Raw genomic sequence first — 24,648 nt, forward strand, 5'->3', positions numbered from 1 at the left:
CTAATTTTGTAACATACCTAAAAGTATTATGCATAATTGTTACACTGTTTTAAAGAAGAAGGCTTACCCTATTGCTTAGCCTGCCAGAGCTAGTCAAGGTCAAAGTTGATATAAATAGGACTTTGTATAAGGCCTTGAGCGAAGGTTGTTCAAGAGGTAACTCCTCTTTCTTATGAAATGTCCTAGTGCAATTTTTTCATGATAATAAGAATAGAAATCTGTGCCTTTCTTGTGGATCTTTCCTGCTAGAAACATTAAAATAATTTAGAAGGGAATAAAGAATGCAGAATTCATTCATTGTTCAATTAGTTGCATGGCCTAAGAAAGGGTATAACGCATTCCCACACATCAAGAGAAGTTTATTTTGTTCTAGTATAAAAAAAGGACAAATCATTGTCAACATCACCAAAAAGATACGTACCATTTCCATAATTCAGAGTCTAACCAAAGCACATGGGCATAAAAAAAAATAATATCCAAAATTCTGAGGATTGTGGCTTCAAAATGAAGCGTTTAATAGATACCTTCAGTTGTAATGATCAGTGAAGCGGAAGGATTTGGCTTCGGACATATATGACTGATTCTGCAACTGCCTGGAACGCTTTGCTTCCAGTCGGAACTGTCTAGTCCTTTCCTTGACAGCTTGTTGCTCCACTAGTTTTTCCATCCGCTTCCTTCGTAGCCACCTGCAGGAACAGACATGCGATCAGGTCTGGTGTCAACCAGCATATATACTTCATGCTATAAAGTTACTGCTATAGACAATTAAAAGAAATTGAATGTCTTTACATTGAAATACTATAGTGATAACACAAAAGTATTAACTGAAAAATTTCAGTCTAATGCCGTAGACCCACACAAAAAAACAGTTATATCTGGTATTAAATGTTTGAATTAAGTTTGTTTTATAATGGAATTGCAAACATAATATTTTTTAGTAATAAACACTGATTTATATGTGATATGGGCCCTATCCTTTTTGAAAAAATATGGTCTTTATAAGTAAATAAGTATGTGATAGATTCCAAATAACTAATGTTTTATAACAAGCTGAATGCTAAAACCTTACTTAACCAGGCTGAGAATCCTAGCATGCATCAATGTTGCCTTGCATTTCTTGGTAGGAAATTACAGAGCTCTTGATTTTCATTGCATAAACTAGTTCTTCCTTAAAGCAGAAAAATAAGCCTAAGCATAAAAAAAATAAAAAACCGGAGAGTCCACATTCTAACAAATATAAGTCTATAAATCTTGCTTAGGTAAAATAACATAAAAATGATTGTATACACACATATCTAGTATGTAAGAACGTGTGTGTGTGTGTGTGTGTGTGTGTGTGTGTGTGTGTATGTGTGAGAAATGGCTCTAGGCTGGAGATAGATGAGATCATTAATGAAAATAAGCCAATTGAGAACCGTAAGTATGATCTCAATTTCTGTTTTTAAATTGTAAGTACAGAGAAATATCTAGAATATATGCACTAAGGTCCTAACAACAGTGATTTCTGAGTGATAAGAATGTGATATATCCCCTTCCAGTTCCACAATGAATATTTACTGCTTCTATAATAAAGGGTTATATATATATATATTTAAAAAGGAAGAAAGATACAAAGAAAAAAAAGAGAAATATATAAAAAACAAAAACAGAATGAAAGTAACTTCAAACAGCAGGACTCCCACTGGCTTGCTGGCAAAATTATAAGCCAGGTGTGTTTCCTTAGAACCAGCCAGCCAATGCAAGATCTTACCTATACTGAAAAGAGATAAGGATTGCCTTCAGCCACCAAAATATGTACCCAAATCTCCTCTCACTTTGTCTATATAGATCTCCCTTCTCAGTCTGCCTGCCTTTCCTTACAGAAAAATAGTTCTAGGTAAATCAATTCTTTATTTAGTTTTTCTGAGGACTATGTAGGAGAAGCTGTAACCAATCTGTGGCCCATTTCTCTAAGAAATGAACAAATCAACAAACAGACGAACATATGAATGAATGGTAGCCTCTCAGAAGCTATCACACTGGTGCTATAGAAACCGTTTTAGCAGAAACTGGTTTGGCTCAATGGATAGAGCATTGGCTTGTGGACTGAAAGGTCCCAGGTTCGATTCCAGTCAAGGGCATGTACCTTGGTTGTGGGCACTTCCCCAGTAGGAGGTGTGCAGGAGGCATCTGATTGATGTTTCTCTCTCATCGATGTTTCTAACTCTCCCTTCCTCTCTGTAAAAAATCAATAAAATATACTTTCAAAAAAAAAACCGTTTTAGTATTGAAAACTATCTTGAAAGAATGATATCAATATTGTGCCAATTGTGGAAGTAAAGAATCTCACACACTTATTAAAGTGGATTTAAAATGGAATAGGATGCAATGTCAAAGATCCAATATTTGGCTTTTCCCCCCAAGCTTTATCCATCTATAACTTTCTAAAACGACCATGAGGGAGGCGCATTCTCTGCCTCTGACTCACTGTTTGAAGGCCCGCTCACGGCCCTCTGTCCCCTGGAGGAAGAACAAGCACTCCTCCTGCTTTCGCAGTTCTTCTGTCTTTCTTTCTTTCATCTGCTCTTCGTGCTTCTTTCTAAGCCATAATCGGAAAGCTTGTTGGGGGTCTCTGTTTTCCTGCTAGATACGAAAACAAGGTTTGTTTAATTTAATAAACCACAACTACTCGCTGAGGCCCTGCCTATAGGGCCCTACAAGAATACGTCCCACTCATAAATGTTTCGTAGTTACCACCCATGACCTGCACTCCTCATATCCAAACCAAACACATCACATCTGAATCAGCAACACTGACAACCCCCCATCAGAAAACTCAGCACTGAATTCACTGCCATGGGAATCTTTCAAAAATCTTAGTGAGCATGGCCCTCCCATGTTTATTGCAGCATCGTTTACAAGAGCCAAGATGGAAACAACCTAAGTTGTCATAGGTGAATAGATAAAAAAGATGTGGCATTTATGTGCAATAGTGTACTACTCAGCCATAGAAATAGATGACATACTGCCATTGCTGGATGGATCTCAAATGTACCATGCTAAGTGCAATAAGTCAGATGGAAAAGGACAAAAAACTGATTTCACTCATTTTTATGGGGAATATAAAACAAAAAAGACATGAACAAACAAAACAAAATAAAAACAATGTCAGGTACAGAAATAGATGGTAACAGAGGGGAAGGCAGTAGGGAGGGAGCAAAATGGGTGAAGGGGTCAACTGTGTGGTGGTAACTGGGGAGCACACTACAGCGTACACAGATATGGAATTATAATCCTGTGTACCTGAAACTTACAAAATGTTACTAACCAATGTCCTCTCAATAAAAAATACACACATACCTAAGTACATGCATACATAGAAGGAAAGAAAGAAAACAATACAGTACAACAGCTATTTGCATATCATTTACATTGTATTAGGTATTATAAGTAACCTGGAGGTGATTTAAAGTGTATGAGAGGATTTTTTAGGTTATATGCAAATACTACACCCTTTATATAAGGAACTTGACCATCCAGGGATTTTGGTATCTCAGAGGGACCCAGGGATCAATCCCACACAGATACTGGGGGAGGACTGTCATCAATAAATGAAAGTCTAAACATAACGACTTGCAAACTTTGCAAAGTGGAGCCCTTTGACAAAGGAAATGATTGTGCACAATGGCAAAAACAAATGAACTGCTAGAGAAAGGCAGTGTGAGTAGAGTTGAGGTCTTTATAGAAATTTGAAGAATGTCCGTGGAATCCAGCCTGAAAACCAAAGATCCAACATGTACATTACTCAGCCTTTCTTTATATTCTAACTTTGGGCTCAGCCCCCAGAGTTCTCAGTGGGAACCCCATAGCTGAGCTATCCCTTTGGAAGTTCAGCTGCTGCCCGGGCAGCCTCCAGGCGATTCTGCACTTCCTACCAGTCTGCATGCGTCTCCACTTTCCACCTTGGTTATCAGGTCCTCTCCAGCTAGTCTTCATTTCCTTATCAGGATGGTTTTTCTATACTTTAGCTGTAATTTTAGTTTGGTCCTGGGAGAGTGTCCGTGTAGCTTCCACTTCATCTGCCCCCACCGTGGAACTTCACGAGATCCCAACTTCGATGGTTAGCTCTTAGAGCATCTAGCTGCCCAGCCCCCCTCCAAAGCTGGAATTACTCTGATGGGGAGTGGCTTGAGCATTTGCAGGCTTAGAATTTTCCCATAAGGGGAACAGCCATGAAGCTTTGTCAGAAGCAGCACCTAGCGGGAGCAGCTCGTTGTGTTGAAAGAGTTTATTTGGGAGAATGAGAGCAAAGGGACAGATCTGGAGCCTTGGGGTGGATGCCTGGCTAGAACACTCATTTAATACTTTCCCCAAATATGATGGAGCAGACCTCCTACATCTTGCATTTTCCTTTCCCTGTGATCCACATGGCAAACCATACTGATCTCTCATGAAATGCATGTGATTTAAGTTCTTTCGTGTACGACGCTGAACCTGGTGAAGAGGACTCATGGACCTAAAGGATATGGCTGGACATCCAGAAATGGCAGAGTGGCTGCAGATAACAAAAAGTGTTCATCTGGAATTATAGATCAGAAGAGTCAGGAGTTCAGGGACAAATAGGATTGATGGGTATCTCTGTACATTTAATTCATTCAATGGATATTTACAGAGAATCAATTATGTAGAATAGTACATATGAGTACACATGAGTACTCAGTCACATTAATGAAAAAATCATGTCCTCTCTCCCATACATCCTAAGCTTATGCTGTACAACACAGGAGCCACTAGTCACATGTGGCTACTGACAGAGAAAATCTAACATTCAGCATCTTGGTCACAAGCTCCACTTCCAGTCTTCACAGCCACACTGTGGCTTGGTCGCCAGCACAGGTGCAGGGCATTTCCATCAGGTCAGAAATCACTCTGGGAAATGTTGTTCTAGATGAGCAGATAAAAATAGATGATTGATTGACTGACTGATGATATCTCCGATTCAAAGAAAAGTGTGGTAAGGAGAGAGACTAATAACGGGAGGGGAGGAAAAAGGAAGGCATTTAGAGAGAAAGTGAAGGAGCGAGTTTGGAGACATCTGGACAAAGTGTCACCCAAGCACTGGCAGCACAGCGAAGGACCTGACAGGGGTTGTTTTCCTCATTCAGTAGGAAGCAAAGTCACAATAAAGTGGTGGCAAAGGGGCTGGCAAGGGGAAGGAGACCAAGTCAGAATAACAGGGATCCAACAGTGTACAGTCTTCTAGGCGGTGGAAGGAACTTGGGACTTTATTTCAAGATGAGAAGCCATTGGAGGTTTCGGAACATACGTGACGCAATCTCCTCCGCATTTCAGAGGCTCCCTCTGGCTGCTACTGGAGCGGAATGGAGTTGGGGGTTAGTGGAAGGAGGAGGAGCAGGTATAGCCTTTTGCAGTGGGTCACGCAACACACAGAGGTGGTTTAGATGAAGGTGGTGGGACTCGGGTTGTAAGTAGAAGATAGAAGAGACAAAAAGTTCTCCAAGATCGAATGTAGGGTTTTATATCATGCTTTAATAGATTATGTTTTAATATTTCCAGGATTTGTTTTTATATTTTTATTAATGCAACCATATAAAACCAAACATTTCTGCATTACAAAACAAACAAAAATAATAAAAAAGCCAAAGGAAAAAATAATGCAAATTCCTCAAAGAAGATTTCCTAACAGAAAAGTTGACAAAGAATCTTTCTATGAAAAGAATAGTCAAACAGCTTATAGGTAATCTGTCTGAAAATAACACTGCAACGCAACAGTATTTCTTACCTATCATGTCGGTAAAAATAAAAATACTTGAAAGCACACTTCTCAATGCAGGTGTAGGGGGTGTTTTGTGTGTGTGCACTATCTTTGCCCTATCTTACCTAATAAAAGAGTAGTATGCAAATTAACCATCACTCTGCTACACCCATAAGCCATGCCCACCAGCCACACTCACCAGCCAATCAGAGTGAGTATGCAAATAAACCCAACCAAGATGACTACCAGGAGGGAGGCTTGGGTTTCCCCAGTAATGGAGGAAGTCAAAATTGATGCACCCTGGTGGGCCCAGGCTTCCACTCCAGGCTACAAAGTTTCAATTATAGAAGATAGATAAAACCAAACAGAAATGGTGGCATCCATGGAGCAAGCAGGAGGCTTGGCTCCACTCCAAGCTACAAAGTTAATTCCAGATACCAGGGCCTCTGCTTGGGTCGCCAGGGGGGCATGGCTGGCCTGCAAACCACCACAGGCCCCTCGCCCAGGCTGCTCCATGCCCTAAGGAAACCCCCACCCTGATCTGGGACACCCTTCAGGGCAAACCAGCTGGCTCCCACCCATGCACCAGGCCTCTATCCTATCTAATAAAAGAGTAATATGCAGATTGACCATCATTTCAACACACAATATGCTGCCCCCATGTGGACAAAGATCCTGCCCCCATGTGGACAGAAGATGGCCACCACAAGATGGCCAGCAGGGGAGGGCAGTTGGGAGGGACCAGGCCTGCAAGGGAGGGCAATTGAGAAGGACCAGGCCTGCAAGGGAGGGCAGTTGGGAGGGACCAGACCTGCAAGGGAGGGCAGTTGGAGGCGATCAACCCTGCAGGGGAGGGCAGTTAAAGGTGGCCAGGCTGGCAGAGGAGAGAAGTTGAAGGCAAACAGGCTGGCAGGGGAGCAGTTAGACATTAATCAGGCTGGCATGGGAGTGGTTAGGGTGATCAGGCTGGCAGGCAGAAGTGGTTAGGGGCAAACAGGAAGGCAGGCAGGCAAGCAGTTGGGAGCCAGCAGCCCTGGATTGTGAGAGGGATGTCTGACTGCCCGTTTAGGCCCAATCCTGGGCAGTTAGACATTCCTTGAGGGGTCCCAGATTGGAAAAGGTGCAAGCTGGGCTAAGGGACACCCACTGCCCCCTGCCCCACCTCTGTGCACAAATTTCATGCACTGGGCGTCTAGTTTGAATATAAAAGTTACACTGTCTTTTAAAAAATTGGTAGCTTTCCCTACTTGGTGCTCTTAAAGTTTAAATGAAATAGGAATCATTGGGTTTTTGCAAGGCTACTTAGGATGTGCCTGATGCATCTTTTGCGAGGGTGGTTCCTGGACCACTCTCTACTTCTCCCAGATGTTCTTATCTGACATCCAGATGACCTTCTGTAAACAACTTCCACCTTCATCTCTGTGTGAAATTAATGTTCACAGAAGTTTTACTTACTCTGCTGCTCATGTCTTCGATTTCCTTTGCTCTCTGAACTCTCCTCATTTCCACGACCTGCTCTCTTTTCTTCTGCAGCCACGCTTTAAATACTATGTCGTTCTCCTTTTTCTTTTCTTTCTCCTCTTCTATCTTCCGTTGTTCTTCCTGGGGGAAAGAATATCAAAAGGCATTAATGAAAGAATTAAAACTCATAGATGAGATCTTTGAGAGATGTATTTTGAGATCTGAAGTTAGTATTCCATGCCTCTAAAACTTTCCATCGAAAAGCTAGGCGTTCTTTAAAATAATAATAATAATATAATAGTAATAATAATGATAATAATGCCTCTAATTTGCTTAGGAAGAAAATGAAGCTTTTTAAAATAAACTAAACTGTAGAGACAAAGGATACAATTATATGGATGTACAATACATACTGTCCAGCAATGCCTTGAATCTCTCCTCCACTTCCTACTTTAATTTTGGTCTTAAATTGAAGCACTCACTGTATGATGTCCATAAAAGTAGAGAGCTGTCCTAAATGTTTTCATTTATTGTTGCATTTGCTCATTGTAATAAGCGGCATTGTGGTTGCAAAGAAAAGGCTACCGTCACTTAGAGATGAACTTTGAAGGGTACAGGTGAGCCATCATGTGCTGTCTGGGACCTGCTCTCAAAATTCCTTAGCCGAAGGAGATGAAGCAAACACGCCAAAAGCTCAGCGATTTTTGAATTCGGATGTGAGAACAGAGGGGTTAGTTGCACCTTTAGATATGTTTGGATTTTTTTATTATTATGCTTAAAAATACTTTCTTTTTTTAAAAAATATGTTTTATTGATTTTGTACAGAGAGGAAGGGAGAGAGATAGAGAGTTAGAAACATCAATGAGAGAGAGTCATCGATCAGCTGCCTCTTGCACATCCCCTACTGGGGATCTGCCCGCAACCAAGGTACATGCCCTTGACCGGAATTGAACCTGGGACCCTTCAGTCCCCAAGCCGACGCTCTATCCATTGAGCCAAACCGGTCCCGGCGAAATACTTTCAACTAGTATATATTCATAAGTTAACACTTTCCCATCAGGAAAAATGTATAGATAATTAGTTAAATGGAAGAACAAAATGCATTTTTACATCTGAATTATCCAACCAATGTTCTAAAAAGGGAGTGACTTAAACCTGAAGGGAGGAACTTAATGGGACCCAGTTACATGCAGCGATGAAGAAGCAGCGAGTGGGAGGCACGCTGGGTGGCGGGGAGGGGAGGGGGACAGCGGCGAGCTGGACCTGAGGCCCTCACGCTGCCGCTCAGCGCAGTGCTCTCCTCTCTCCCGGGAGCCGCCTTCACAGGGCTCAGGCTCTCCCAGCACTCAAGTCATCGCTGAAATGACCTGAGCTACACAGTCCATGCTCACGTTTGCTCAAAGAATAGAAGTCAGAATTCTTTTCTTACAGTGTGACAACAGAGAAAGTCCTTCCAATTCCTTCGGATCGAACACAATATAGGAAGGAAAGGCAAAATTCTATCCCCTTAACAGCAAAAAATACCTTTCAACATGCCTGACTACTATTTTCTAAACCCTAATGGAGCTTACATTACATAAGGACGTTGGATGTCTTGTATACACACAGACAGCATGGCAAGATGATTCTCTCTCCAGAAGGAACCTTAGACACTTACTGGTACACAAACGACATCAGCCAGGGCCCCGCTAACAGAGCTGCCAGGGAGAACAGGAAATGGCTCCTTAGCAGAGAGCCAGAGCACAGCAGCCGGGCCTACCAATATTTTGTCAGGCATAAAATAATATTTTTAAAGCCTTAGAACATAAAGCCTGTGCCTTCAGCAAGTACACAAGGGAAGGGAGACAGCTCTGCGGATCTCTGACACGAGGAGAGAACAATGGGTGTGATGCCCAGAAAAGAGGACCAAATGCAAACAGAACCACCTGCCAGCCGCAGCAGTCACAGTCACCCTTAGTTCACTGGGTGAGAGACCCTGAAATGGTGTAAAACCTCCTCCATCACCTTTATAGACACACACCCACACCTGTGCATGGATGTGGGCGTCCAATTATTCTCCACAAATAATTTTGTAGTGTCATAAAGTTGACAGAGCCTTTTTAGTATGGTTACGTATCTGATCCAAGTAAATCGAGCCTGACAGTGTTTAGAGACCAGAGGCCGAGCAAGAAAACACTGTGAATCTGCATCTTTCAGACTCCGGCCTGAGTGTGCTGTGGGTCGATGTTCTTGCTGACTCTGTTTTTCCCTTTTCCTGCGAATGTGAGTTCCTGATAAATGCAGAAATTCCCCAGTAGTTCCTACCTAAATGGAAAATATACTATTTCTCAATGAATGCCAAGAAAACTGGGACTTTCTACTCCAGCTTTGCTGCAAACGAGTTGAATGACTTTGGTAAAGTTAAGTATGTAAACTTTCTACACTATAGTTTTCTGATCTACAACATGATCTTTAAGCTTTCCTCTAACTGTAACATCCTATTAAACCATGACTCTGTTGAGGTTTGGTATTTACAGTTAGACATTTTGTGTGGTTCAGTTTAATTCCATTAATTATCCAGTAAAACAGAGAATTTGGGGCACTGATTTAAATCAATTCAAAAAAACACACCCATTTTGGTACCTGGAGTTTTCAATTATAAAATACTTTTATTTTAAGAGCAAAGAAATACCCCAAAATAGTAATTTTGGTTTCCATAAGACATTCTGGGGATATTTTACTAAGGTTATTAGTTCTATTCTTAATTTGAAACTAAAATCCCTGAACTCGCCCTAACTGGTTTGGCTCAGTGGATAGAGTGTCAGCCTGTGGACTCAAGGGTTCCAGGTTCAATTCCCGGTCAAGGGCATGTACCTTGGCTGCAGGCACATCACCAGTAGGGGGTGTGCAGGAGGCAGCTGATTGATGTTTCTCATCCATGTTTCTAACTCTATCCCTCTCCTTTCCTCTCTATAAAAAAGTCAATAAAATATATTAAAATATAAAATAAAATCCCTGAACTCAAGGGATTATAGGCATAGACGATATGTGAAACACACTAGCCACAGAACTATAATCCAATTCTACCTGTTGCCTCCTAACCCCCAACACAGCTTGCCTGCATTTCCCCCGTCATGTGATTCTCACCTGTCTCACATCCAGGTTGCTTATAGCAGTCACCTGACTCCTCCGAGCCTCACCTTTAAAGTGAAAGGATCAGAGGAAGTCCCATTGACCCCAGCTCTAACCAGGTGTTCTTCACTGTGCTTTGGGAGCCTTACACCAAGGACATAGGTGGCCATGGTGTTCATCCCATCCACACGCGTCCTACCCCTCAGCCCTTCCTCTGACGATAGAAAGACATAACAAGCAGGCAATACAGCCAACGCCCTGAAGAAGCCTTTCAGTTGCTGCTGCGCCTGTAAAACATGAAGACACACTCTCCTCCCCTCCCTGTGCCCACGCAGCTCTCACCTCTCTCCTCAGCTTTTCTCTCCTTTGTTCCAGCCGCTTCTGCAGTTCCTTCTGTCGCGGAGAGAGACAATACGTTGAGGTCACTGGAGATACGCTGGCAGACTGTATCCTGTGATAATACTTCCCATTCCCCTTACTGAGCTCAGAGTTGGCAGCAGAGTTGGGCCGAGCCTTGGGGTCGGGCGGTGACTGGGGGCGGAAAGCCATGGGCTCCTCGGTGGGTGAGCCCTGGATCTTGGCTGCTGGCTCTTCCTTCTTGACACCACTGACGGCTGAGCCGGAAGACCTGGGCGATGACTGCTGAGCTTCGATTTCTGAACTGTTGACGTTGCTAATGGGGGGCAAGAAGCCCTGACTCTCAATGTCCTGCAGATTGAGAAGTTCAAACTTCCCATCTCTCTCCACCAGGATCTTCCTGTCCTTGTTCTCCTCACAGTTCCCGCCAGGGAGCGACAGCAGCACACCTTCCTGTCCAAACCCGTTGGAAATGCGTAACTGCGACAACTTCCCAGACACGTTACTCTCACTGTCAAGGTAATGTTTGTAGTCGTCAGTGTCTTCCAGCGGAGGGACTTCTAGATCCACTAATTTGTCCTTGAACTTCAGTTTCCGCTCCCTCTTATCATTCACGGGTTCCTGGCTCTGTAGGATCTTGTTGGCTTGTATAATTTTCTCCATAATGTATCTCCTCACTTCCTCATCCTCGTCCTCCTCCGCGTCTTTCTGGCTTTCCAGTTTGGATTCCTGGAAAGAGTTTTCACTGTCCGAATCTGACACGGGCTCCAAAGATTGGCTGCTCGGCACGGAAATGTAGTCATTCTTTCTTGGGGAAACCTCTTCTCTCAAGGACATGTCGGGATCAGAAAGCTGTCCGGTGTGCTCGGCTTCTGTGTCATTCTCTTTTAACTCTTTACTAGTGCTCTCTTCATCCCCACAAGCCATCTAAAAAACAAAAAACGACATGAGGTTCTCTTTTCAGTAAACTGGAGACACTTTGTCTATTTATATGTAAAGATTCAAAAGTGAATTTTGTTTTAGAAAATGGAAAAATAACATGCTTCCTGCTCACTCTTTGCTAATAATATTCTAACGCATATTTGTGAATAACCTGGGGGAAATGCATGAACAGCAGCAGTTAGGAAAAATTAACTCTAAATTTGTATTTGTTGGTATTGAGTGCTATCCTGATATTTAAAAATTTTTATGCCAATAATGAAAATGTAACTATAAATAATATTTTAATATTCCACCCTCTATAAAATTGTCCTCCCTTTTCATTTCCAGAAGTATATTTTTTAAATGTTTTCTTTTTACAATACTTGTATTCTTAAAAAAAAAAAAGTATCTTTCTCCCCAAGATTATGAAAGGTTACTGCCATTGGTCAAGTCTTAATTATTTTGAGGTTCTTAGAATCCCTTGAGATTATTATTACCATTTTCTGCAGAACCCCAAAAATTCCAGATCAATTTTTACCTCTAGATTTTCTAGAGTAAAAAAAAAAATAATAGACCCTTTATATTTTTCTATATTAATTCCCTAAAGAGCTCATTCACTTGTCTTTTCTTTGTTGCTCAGACCTTATTTACTCTTAAGGTTTTAAATATTAGTCAAAAGACCATGTTTTTGAGGATTTGCTTCATTTGTTATTTATATCAAACCTCCATGATTTTATCCAAGTTTATAAACTAGAAATCAACTGTACTCATTTTACTGTTGATATAATTAATTATATTATATAAATTATAATTTTAGAATTATAGTTTTAGCTTTATTAAATACTAACTTAATCCCTGTTCTCTCACTAATTACCCCTATGTCTTATGATACATTTAAACTCTCTGTGCCTTAATTTTCTCATCTATAAGATGGAATGATGTCATCTGTTCTATGTACATTAAAGAAATTTTGTGAGTTTAGATGAGATAATGTGAAACGCTTCAAGAATTACAAAACACTTTGTTAATATCATCATTATGAAAGCTGTTGGCAATTTATATATACCTCTAGTATGTTGACATCACTTTGTTCTTTTTCATTAATTAACCACTCCAGGTCCTTTTCGAAGTCATCTTCATATTCTCCAGTTTCTTTGGAATCAGTATCTTTATTTTCATCCATTTTCTATGTGTGAGGGAATAATGCTGTGAGACGAAATGTGCACTTCAGGTGCAGTGTGAAACCAATGTTAAAGATAAGCTAGTTAACACATAGACGCACAAAGTATGGGATAAACATGTACCTGTAGACGTACAATAGCCAGACATTTTCTAAGTGTAGTACTCCTAACCAACACCACCACCCCCCCCGCCCCAATTCCTGAAACAGGAATTTGCAAGGAGATGAAGAGGCAGATACGAAGACTATCAGTGCTTAGAGAGGGATGTCCCACATTCCCTGCACAGCATTAAAACCAGGTGCGAATGACTCAGCTTCTTAGTCTCACTCATCTGCATTTTCTTATGTTCAACTGAACACGGTATGTCAATTCCCATCCTCAGTTTCTCAATCCTTCTTGAAAGAGGATCTAGTCATTTATAGGTGTAACTTTAATTTGTGACTGGAGAGCTTTTCAACTAATTAATAACTAATTCTCATTTATGGTAAATGCTGGTTTCCACAGAAGTCAGGCAATTATCAACTCTAAATAAGGCATTTTTTGTTAAAAAGACAAACTCTGATGCCTGATACTAGAAGACAGTGACAATAAATAGAGATGTCAGATGAAAGTTAATAAATGTTTGTGAAATGGTATGTAAATTCATTCATTTTTAAGAGAGCTAAACTAAAGTTATCTTCAAATTGAGGTCAGTGCATAGCCATGCTAATTTATTGTGCACAACTTTTCAAACAAAAGAAACATGTAAATCTCTACCTATAACGTGCCTGTATATGTGTGTGAATATACCACATATATATTTAATTTGGCACACACTCATTGAACACTATAATATATATATATATATATACACACACACATATATATAAAATATATATGTGTGTGTGTGTGTGTGTATTTATATATATATATATATATATATATATATATATATATATATATATATATAAAAGCCTAATATGCAAAGTGGCAAAGTGCCCCCTTGGGAGTTCAACCAGGAGACCAGGAGCTCGATCACTTGCTATGACGTGGGCTGACTACCAGGGGACAATGCGGAACAAAGGAAGGCCCTGGCCAACAGCCAGCTGGCAGCCGTTAGGGACCCTACCTGTGCACAAATTTCATGCACTGAGCCTCTAGTATTCCTATAAAGATTATACAAGACCTTTGGCCTACTCAGTCTGGTACAGTAGGCAAACAAACAAAACACATTAATTAAAAATGTAGGAAAAAATAAAAATGTAAGTAAATGAGGTTTAGATGAGATAACTCAGTCTAAATTGGAAATAAAGCTGAGCAGGGTTTGATTACTGAGTGTGAGAGTCCATCAGTTATTCCACGCAAACAGAACAGCACATGAAAGAACAAACAGGGACAAGCCTGGAACTGAACATAAAGCTGCCACTAAAGAAAAATCCCAAAGGAATATGGAGGGGTTGCTTTGATGTCATATTATCTTTCACAAAGAAAAGGGTTGAGGGAAAATTGTTTATGTAGATTTGTCACAAAATAACCAAAGGAAGAACTATATATCAATAATCTACATACTTCCCACTATTGACTTAAACAAACAAAATAGTCATACCCTCTAAATGTACACAGAATATCAGCCCCAGCTTCAAAAAACTGTAGAAAACTGATGTTAGAGAGCCTGTTCCCACACCTGCTTCTCTGGCTCCTCCACCGAGAACACGTTGCCTAAAACTGCCAAGAATACGTTGCCTAAAACCCGCTTGGGAAGTATTATAGAAAGAACAGATGTCAAGAACACGAGACCTCAGCACATTTGTAAAGATGTAACATGAGAGCTATTGTGGCTGAATTGATAAATTACCCAACTTGAACTTTGCTTTAGCCATTAGCATCACTTTACTCTCTCTAAATATTTGAGACCACCTGGTCCTGGTACCAATTTTACTAGAGTAAGATTTAAATTGTTTTCCTTCCACTGTTCACAGAGAAATGACAGTGGAAGCGTGTGGGAGGGCATCTTTCCACTGGCTGCACCACACAAGTGGCAGGCTTTTCAGCACTACATGGGAAAAACACCGCAGTAGGCTTTAGTGGACACTGGGTTCAAAATGAGTTTAAAAATGGAGACACCCCAAACGTAACAGAGCTCCAAGGCTGAGCCTGCGGGTGACAAACAGACAACACAGGAAGTCCTGTACCCATTTCTCGTGCTACTGCCTGTAAAGAGCAGAAGACCAGCTGGGACTCACTCAGGGGCTAGCAAGCCAGGAGAGGGGATCAAAGAGAGGAGAAGGGAAGAAGGGAGGTTGTGAGAGTGAAGTGTCTTAACAGCGGATGCTGGGGAGCACTGGAATGAGTCTAAGGAGACACAGGACCTGGTGGCACCTGTTCAACACTATCTAAAAGGCTGCCAAGTGAAGGGGAGTGCACTTGTATGACGTCAGGGAGCACAATTAGCACGGAGGGCTGGAAACGTGGGGCAGACTTAGGGACATGGAAGAGAGACGTTCCATTTCAAACCTTGTCCGGAAGTGAGCTGACATGCCCACTGAAGCGCCTAGAAGATGACTGGAGCATGAATATCTTCCAGGAGATGAGGCTTGAGAAAAGTTGAGCCAGATGACTCTTAAGGTCGCTTTTAACTGTTTACATAGGATGCAAATTAACAAACAACTGCTGACTCATGAAAAGCAAGAGAATTTTAAAAGCAAATGCATAGCGCCACAATGAAGTGTATCTAACAATCAAAATAGAGACAGACTCATAGAGAGCAGGATGACAGCTGTCAGTGGCAGGGGAAAGACGGGGGAGAGGGGTGAGGGACTGAGCAAAACAGAATATGAAAAAGGGAAACTCTTATGTAAAAAATGAAAAGAGAAGTGCAGATTAGTATTATAAAATAGTCATGGGGATGTAAAGTACAGCACAGAAAAGCAGTCAGTAATATGGTAGTAACTCTCTATGGTGCCAGCTGGGTACCGGGAATATCAGAGGGAACACTGTGTAAAGTATATGGTTGTCTAACCATTCTGCTGCACATCTAAAAGGAACACAAAATAATACTGAATGTAAACATATATGTATACTTCAAAAAATAAAATAACTACTTGGTATCTAAATAACTAAGTTCAAGATTTAAAAACACCGTGGAGTCTGTCTCTTTTAAATGTCATCTTTCTTTGTCTAGTTCTTCATTTTGGTTTCCTTTCCTTCTCAAGACAAAGTTAGTTTTAGGTAACTGAAATGTCAATTATTCAACTGGATAATTATAACTATTTCTAATGTATTAGTTGGACTATAATTACTTCTAGATATTTATTTCTTTTAAACTAAGATTACAAAATGGATGTTCTTAAAGGACTCAGAGTAAGTCAGAGGTTTTGAGCAGTAATACTGTGAGGTGACCTAGAGAAACCAAGTCAGTACTGCAGAGTGAGGTTACTCACCACTGCCTACCGGCCAGACAGACTAAGCCACATCCACTGACACGCTCCCTTACCTAGCGAGTGAACTAAGGTTGCCATGAGCCACGCAGAATAAAGTGAACTCATTGTGATCAAAAACACATACACAGTTCTGTTTTCCACAGTCACAAATGCCTTAGCACCCCCAGCTTTCCTTTCAGAGCACGGACCATGAAACGTACTATTTGAAGATGTTTAAGTTACGTAACTAATCATTAGAATAAGATCTGTATGGAACTTTTCAGTGCTTTCCCTTACTTTTATAATAAACAGAGTGGAACTTGTAAATAAATGGTTGTCTAAAGACTCATTAATATGCTTTATTACTTACAAAACATCTCACCTATGGGAAAACTCAAATTTAAAGCCATACCATAGCATAAAAACAATAAATAAAAATAAAATGATTACAAATTAAAAGTAGTAGGTGTTAGTAAATCATACTGATATGCCATACTTAAGAAAGAAAGCCACAGTTAAAGTAACTATGGGAAGTAATTGATAGGTTGAGTCAAATCAAAAGTGCTGTTCTTTTCCTATAATTTTAAAAAACCCATGGCTAGTTCCCAAGTGAACAAAGAACAAGAATCGCAAACCCTCGTTACCTAGTCCCCTAAGCCTCTTTCACGTGCGTCAGCGGATATAATCCCCTTCAGTTCCTTTAATCCTCATCCCCAGGGTGCTGGCCATGTGATACCAGTCAACATGCTCCAACACAAATACTCCCTACACAAACTGAGTCACCCAACACAGTTCCTGCAAGTTTCACACATTTAGATTTCCATGTTTATCCTCATTAAAAATCCATGTAACTGGTAGTCGAGAACTACCTTCTTAACAGGAACTGTAGTAAAAGACAGAAATTAATTCTTTCTCCCTGGTGTCTGCTAACTCCGTCTTTTTAGTGTTGAGTCTGAGTCCAGAGATACAATTTTGCCAGCTTTCAGGATTCAAAACCTTCAAGAATAGTTTCATCTAGTTCATAGACCCCACTGTTACCTCATCTACAAACCTAAGGAAATTGAAAAAATGTCAAAGAGAACACCTTTTAACATAAAATAAAGACTCAAGCAAAATTGAACCCAGGGTAACACCCTGCCACCACCTCTGCCTCCTCCGCATCCTGCCCAGGCTGACGGCCAGGACTGACAGAAGGTGAGGGATTAACAGAGAACATATGTGCTTAACCTGTGGACACAGACCACAGTGAGTGATGGCCAGAGGGAGGGGGGGGGGGTCGGGGTTTGAGTGGAGGGAAGAAAGGAGGGATGATTAGGGACAGCTGTAATCGTGTCAACAATAAAAACAAAGAAAAAAAGAACGTATAATCTGTCACACCGAGCCCGAGGGAAAATACTAGTTAACAAACACCAGGTTTTCACTTGTATCCAAGGAGCCAGGACTCAGTGAAAGCCCTGCCTCTTCCCGGGGGAAGCCAATGTCCTGGGAGTGAGCTTTCGGTCGGGAGGCGGCGTGGAGGGGGGAGACACGACGACAATGACAGGTACCGAAGCCACGCCAGCGCCGCCGGCTCCGGGGACGCGGGACCGGAAGGATGTGGAGGCCACAGGACGGCTCTTCCCCTGGGTCTTCGCCCGCCTTTCTTCCCCGGGCCCGGCAGGCAGTCCCCCCTTTCACTCGCCCCCCAGAAACAAGTCCGCACCGTCCTTCCCTCCGCCCCTGGCCGCCCCTCCTGCCTGTGAGACGCGGCGCCTGAGGTCACAGAGACGGCCCGGGGTGCCCTCCTCTCCTCTCTCTTAGCTCTGACCGGGAGGCGAGGGAGACCCGGCACCTGCTACCATGGCAACGGCGCACGCCGCGTCCTCCATCCGGGCCTCCCTGCGGGCGCGCGCAGGCGCAGACGGCAGCCTGCGTGCGGCCCTGGCAGCTGCTGACACCCGCGCTTCCTGGTGGATGGCCTGGGAGGACCTGCCATTCTGTGGTTTCCAGGGAGACAGCGGGGAGCTTCTCTGCCTATTTCCCCCCCCCCCCCCTCCCCCCGTCCCCCGAGCTTGGCGACTGGCCCAGGGCCTCTACCTCTCTCTCTTTCTCTCTTGCACTTTTTTCCTTTTTTTTTTTTTTTTTTTTTTATTGATTAAGGTATTACATATTTGTCGTTATCCCCCATCCCCATCCCAAACCCCTCCCCACACATGTCCCCACCCCCCTGTTGTCCGTGACCACTGGTTAAGCTTATATGCAGGCACACAAGTCCTTTGGTTGATCTCTCTCCCTTTCCCCCACCCTCCCCTACCTTCCCTCTGAGGTTTGACAGTTTCATCGCTGCTTCCCTGTCTCTGGCTCTGTTCTTGTTCATCAGTTTATGTTGTTCATTATTTCCCATAGAATGAATGAGATCATGTGATACTAGAAATACACATATAAGAACCGAAAATGAGACTAATCATAATGGTTATGCTGAGAGGCAAATGAATCAGTCTGTAGTGAGTTTCTTTCTGGGCCAACAGTTCTTTTGCATCCCAATTTCAATGTCAAACAGTTCCTTATGTGTACATGTCAACAATGATATTTCAATTCTGGATGGTGGACAAATGGTGGTAACGCAGGTCCGACCCTCTCTGTTTGGTCCTGGGCAACCTGCAGCGACGCACAGCTGCTCTCTCTCGTGGCTGAGTTTTTTCACGGGTACCTGCCTCTCACCAGTTTTTGGAAGGTGTGGGACATCATAGAGTATGTTTCTGTACATTATTTTCTTAGTTATTAACGCCAAACACTAGTTTGTCTCCTTGGTAGATAAGTATATTGCAAACCAGTTATCAGATTTGGGGCAGAAGGTCTCCCTGTCCCGCCCACCAATCAAAATCAAAACCGAATTTACCCGAGTGGTCAAAGGAAATGGGACGTTTGCTCCAGCCTTCAAGCATGTCAAAACAGTCAACTAGAATTATACAGTTGAAACCTATATAATTTTATTAACCACTGTCATCCTAATAAATTTAATTTTTAAAATTCATAAAAATGGTCAACTACCGTGTTTCCCCAAGACCTAGCACATGGAAAGAGAAGACATTCCCTGAAAATAAGACCTAGCGCAACTTTGGAAGAAAAAAATTAATATATTGATACTGTCTTATTTTCGGGGAAACATGGTAGAATTTCCTTAAATCCTCAAACATCCTCTTTATGTATAAAGAGAAAGCAAGATGCGGGCCCCCCCTCCCCCCTGCATGGCTCAGTGGTTGAGCGTTGACCTATGAACCAGGAGGTCACTGTTCATGGTCAGGGCTCCACCCCAGATGGGGGTGTGCAGGAGGCAGCTGATCAGTGATTCTCACTCATCATTGAAGTTTCTACCTCCCTTTCCCTTCCTCTCTGAAATCAATAAAAAATATATATTTTTTAAAAAGCGGGAGCAAGATGAATTTAGATTGTGGTGACAAATCTCTTCCCTGCCAGAAATAAATAAAAATAAAATAAATAAAAATGATAAATGAATATTTACTTAGTACAATCCAGTGTTCATTGTTTTTAAATTTTTTATTACAGTTTCTATCATTTGATATAATAGAGCACCTTTTCATCAAAAGAGGAGCAATGTAAAATTGAACTTTTAAGTATTATTCAAACTGTAAATTCAGACGAAAAATTTTAAGCTTAAAATGGATTACATTTCCTAGCTGCAGTGTAGAACTTAGAGTTGTAATGACCTAGTGTTTCTTCCAATTCAGGTCTCAGTCTGAGGCCACACACTTGAAAAAAGACACAAAATAAAATGAAATTTTTGACTATGGAAGGGCAAAGGAATTTTAGTCAAATCTCCTTTAGTGAACATGGAATTACTACCAAAGCTAGAATAGATCTTAGGTTTCAGAATTCCTAGTTTAATATTTTTTCCACTGACTCTCTGAAATATTTGCAAATGTTTGTTGCAAATATTAATGGGATATAGCAGCTCTATTCATAACAGCCAAAAATTGGAGACAAATGTGTGAGGAGCAGCTACAGTGTTTGGACACGTCCAAGCCTTGGATTAATGAGGGGGCACAGCCCTCTTGTGCCCTATGCAAGTCCCAGCTTGGAGGGCAGAGCCCTCCCAGCACAATTATAGCCAACAGTTATAGTTGTAAGCTTGAACCTGTGGTCCGAACACGTGACCCCACATGCCTGAGTGATAGAGTTCAGGTGCATGTAGTTGAGTGGGATTAGAATGTTGTAAACATCTTGATCACGCCCTTACTTTGCCTCATGGCATCTGCTATAAAATAGACACAGCTTGTGGGTGTGGCGCTGTCTCTCAGGAAGAAGCATCCCACTGAGACCCAGTTTTCATTCTCTTGTCCATCTTTTCTAAGCCTTTCAGCTGCCCCCACTCAGATTCACCCTTGGCCGTGTCGGCAGGGCACACAAATGTCCATCAAATGATGACTGGATAGATAAAATGTTATATCCATGCAATGGAATTATTTTCAGCAATGAAAGGGAATGAAATACTGGTAACAACATCGATGAACCATGAAATTATAAACATTGTTAAGTGAAAGAAGCCAGACACAAAAGACCACGTATTGTATGATTCCATTTCTATAAAATATCCAGAACAGCAAATCTACAGAGACAGAAAGTAAATTAGTGGTTGCTTAGGACTGGGTGGTGTGTGGGTGCTGCTATTGAGGATCAATTGGATGGATGTCTGCTAAAGGATGAAGTATATGGTATATGAATTATATGTCAACAATAAAAACATTATAAAAATATTAATGGAATAGTGGGCAAACCATCATTGGAGAGTTGAAAATAATTTTTTTTAAAGAAAGTCCTCAAGATTAATATATGGATCCTATGTCCTATGTCCTGTGCTTAACTAGCTTATAGATTTTAATTTCGTTAACACTTGCCTTTAAAACTATGAGGATGAAGTAAGGTAATCATGTGTTTAGCATAATGTATGATGCATACAAAGTGCTCAATAAATGGTGACTATTACCAATACATAGTTTTCAAAAATGATGAGAGTATATTCTAGAGTGAATATCTTTAAATGTCCAAAATGAAAATAAGAATAATTTTAAATTATGTGTGGAATTCTACAATGAAAATATTCTCTATATTATCAGTTTGTACAGAATTGTACAGTTGAAACGTATATAATTTTATTAATATATAAAATAGCTAGGTGTTGATGTATCCATTTCAAAGAAATATACATGAAATGTTACAATCATCAGAGCCCCATGTTATCTGAGTGAGCACAAAACCTGGATTATCTCTTCCGTAAAATTTAGATTTACACCCCCCCCCCCCCACTTAAATGGAAGTTAGAGTTCCAGTTACCTCAAATCCAGTTGCAAACAAAAACAAGTGTAAAAACGCTTGAAAGCAATGGAGCTGTTTGTGAGTCTCTCATAGTCCTTATTATAATAAACTAGAGGTCTGGTGCATGAATTCGTGCACGGGTGGGGTCCTTTGGCCTGGCTAGCGATAGGGGCTGATGGGGGCCACAGGAGGTAGGCCAGCCAGCCAGATCAGGGCCATTGGGGCAGACAGACCAGGGGTAGGGGCGCATGAGGTTGGCTGTGGGAGTGCATTAACCACTGAAAGAAGGTCCTGTGTTAAGCATCTGCTCCCTGGTGGTCACTGAACATCATAGCAACAGGTTGACCAGTTGTTCCGTAGCATAGGCTTTTATATATATATAGGTTCAGGTCTATGAGTTCCCAGCCCATAAATTAGAATGTGATCATTGGAAAGGAAAAAAAAGGGGGTGATTTGTTAAAAGTAGGTAAACACTGACACCAGAAAAAAACAAAACAATTAGAACGATGACAGACTAATAGGGAGAATACATAAAAGGCGTTCAAAGCAGAGGCTACCTAGAATAAAACTCAAATCTTGGCTCATCTGTTCTACAGGCAAGCAGAGACAAACACTAAATTACAACACTGTACAACCTGCAGTGATAAACCTGAGCCACTTTAAAAAGAGTTTATTTCACCACCATTTATTAAAGAAGGAAGAGAAATATTAGGGCTAATTCCTAATATCTGCATGAAGGAGCTCACACATTTTAAAAAATGGGGTTAAACAGAGGGAGTACAGGCTGGTGCACAAGGGTGCATTTAGCTAAGAAGAAAAAAAAAAGGGATTAGGAAAAGGTGACAATATAAAGACTTCTGCAGAGTGTTAATGTCAGCGCTGACTTCTGAAAAGACTGCAAGAGGGCAGGCAGGCATTGTACACAGATAGATGGTGGCATTTGTGAGGGCCCATCGAGTTGACTCCAGGATACTACTTTAGGTAGTTCAGAATCTCTGGCATAAAACACAAAAGGTTGGGTGGGGCATAAAAATGCAATCTACTCCCAATTGCTGTGGCAGCCTCTGAGATATCACAGACATATGGTGAAAACCACTGCAAGACGACCTGTGAACAAACATTTCTATTAAAATCAGAACCATCTTTGGGCAAGTTAAGTGTATCATTCATTTCTTCTAACAATGTATAGACAAGATATCTTCGTATTTTTGTTTGTTGAGATTATTTTGCAGACCTGCTCCATTAATTGAAGTTTATATTGGGGGTGGAGAGGGAGTAGTTAACCAAACATTACTCCAGAGAAATTCAAAGCTTATGACAGGTGGCAACTATTCGATTTCTCCTAGTTAGCAGAAAATGTTCCAGTCAAAGTCTCAACCATAATTGGCCTGAGTTCTGAGCAGGGAATACAGAAGGATCATAGAAATCCTGATCAAAAGTATGAGGAAGTTGGCAAAGATGTACTCTTTAAAAACCTAGCATTCTGAACTCCATCCCATCAATATTAATGAGAAAAAGAATAGAGGAATTAGGACTACTACAAGATCCTTTTCCAGAATCAAAGGAGATGATGTCCAGAAACACCTTTTCCAACTTAAATCGTGTTATACAGGTATTAATTACGAGGATGCTATGATTAAGTAAAATAGTAACCTGTTTCTATCATTGAAGCACAATGCCTTGAATAAAACGTCCCATAGACTGGAGATTATTGGTAATCATTTTAATGTTAATGTTTTATAAAATAATGGGCATTTAGCTGTTGCACTGGCAGGTGGCTATATTGAGCCCATTGCATATCACTTATATAATTCAACTAGAGGCCTGATGCATGAAACACGTGCAAAAGTAGGCCTTCCTCCCCCTCTCCCCTGCTTCCCTCCCTCCCACCCGCCCGGCTGCTGGCACAGGCTTCCCTCTGGCACCCAGAACCCAGGCTTCCCTTATAGCCCCGGCTTCGTCTGGAAGGTCATCCAGTCTAATTAGCATATTATGTTTTTATTATATTATAGGTATTCATATGGCACTGGAATGTGTTCTGCAACAAAAGACAAAAATAAGACAGGATCCCTGCACAGAAGGCATACAGGGGATAAAACTATAGGAACAGAAAATTTAATCTTTAAAAAATTTGTTTCCATGAAAAATTCCCAAGTCTTTGGTGATAATCAATGAAATGCCTTAATGAAGCAGGTTTGGGAAATGGGTATTAAAGGGAAGGTGCTCATGGGTTGTAAGAAAAGATTAATTTGTTTCTGGGACATGATGACTAAATGATTCTTGACGGATGGCAGGAAGACGCTTCCCTGGGTGTCAGAATATTCTGGGCGGGAACAAAGAAGCTGGGAAGTTTCAGAACAAGATGATAGCTTCTGCCCTTGAACTGATTTCATTTATTTTAAAAACTCAGTTAACATCGACGAGAATGTAGGCCTTTTCGGTTTCTAAAATGGAGAATGCTTTAAAAACAGAGATGAGAGATATCAAGATGAAGATCAAGAAAAATGAACAGTGCAATGCAGTACTAGGAAAAATTAGGAAAACAACAGAAATAAGGGGAAGAGTCAAAGGTAAAGACCACAAAACAATGGAAGAATTAATAAGACATCAAGGTTAATTAGGAAGGGCAGGTGAGTGGAAGGCTTAATATGAAATTTGTCTTGAGAGAAATTATTAAAAAATTTAATGGTGTAATACAAAGGTCCCACTGAAGCAAAAGATACATTTTAAATGATTTTGATTTAAAAAGGGAAATATACTGTAAAATATTTATTTAATAAAAATAATTTTATAAGCTATACAGAATTGAATAAAAAGTACAACAAATTATTTCCACTTGCAAACAGCATACATACAGTACAACTTGCAAATAGTGTTCAGCATTCTGCAAATATGGCCACCCACCAACACATGAACCTGTTACTGTCATTTTAATAAGTAAAGGCTCCAGTTGTGTGCCACAGACTTCAAATTAAATTCCAGGGAGATGATGCTTTGGTAATGTGAACACTTTGATTATATAACAGTCCATTTTATTTAAAAGGATTAAATAAAATCCCTCAAGTACCACTCTTCTTTTGTTTCTACGTAAACAATTCCCTATATAGCAAAATAAAATAAAAGATAAGAGATAAAATTCCAGGCTGTTACT

The 24,648-nt window shown here is 41.0% G+C and overlaps 1 protein-coding gene across 4 annotated transcripts; it reads right to left on the reverse strand.

Moving 5' to 3' along the window:
• Window positions 1-346: 346 nt before the first annotated feature.
• Window positions 347-18,048, reverse strand: CCDC181 (coiled-coil domain containing 181). Of its 4 annotated transcripts, none has more exons than XM_045582948.1 (6): window positions 17,921-18,048; window positions 12,672-12,791; window positions 10,670-11,611; window positions 7,211-7,357; window positions 2,468-2,622; window positions 347-686 (listed from the first exon to the last, which is right to left on the reverse strand). In XM_045582948.1, the coding sequence occupies exons 2-6, from the start codon at window positions 12,786-12,788 to the stop codon at window positions 527-529; spliced, it is 1,521 nt and encodes a 506-aa protein (XP_045438904.1). In that variant the 5' UTR covers window positions 12,789-12,791; window positions 17,921-18,048; the 3' UTR covers window positions 347-526. The 4 variants fall into 4 exon arrangements, with proteins under 4 accessions (XP_045438904.1, XP_045438903.1, XP_045438905.1 ...); XM_045582947.1 differs by having other exon boundaries at window positions 17,732-18,041; XM_045582949.1 differs by lacking the exon at window positions 17,921-18,048 and adding an exon at window positions 17,547-17,612 and having other exon boundaries at window positions 12,672-12,793.
• Window positions 18,049-24,648: the final 6,600 nt, after the last annotated feature.

Source organism: Pipistrellus kuhlii, unplaced genomic scaffold (assembly GCF_014108245.1).
Source record: "Pipistrellus kuhlii isolate mPipKuh1 unplaced genomic scaffold, mPipKuh1.p scaffold_m20_p_18, whole genome shotgun sequence".
Lineage (NCBI taxonomy): Eukaryota > Metazoa > Chordata > Mammalia > Chiroptera > Vespertilionidae > Pipistrellus > Pipistrellus kuhlii.

Excerpts from the sequence above, each read along its gene's own strand:
- CCDC181 (XM_045582948.1), bottom strand. The coding sequence starts at position 12,788 with ATGGATGAAAATAAAGATACTGATTCCAAAGAAACTGGAGAATATGAA. Across the intron at positions 11,612-12,671 it reads GTGATGTCAACATACTAGAG|ATGGCTTGTGGGGATGAAGA; the intron begins GTATATATAAAT and ends TTTGTTTTTTAG. Across the intron at positions 2,623-7,210 it reads TCGAAGACATGAGCAGCAGA|CAGGAAAACAGAGACCCCCA; the intron begins GTAAGTAAAACT and ends TTTCGTATCTAG.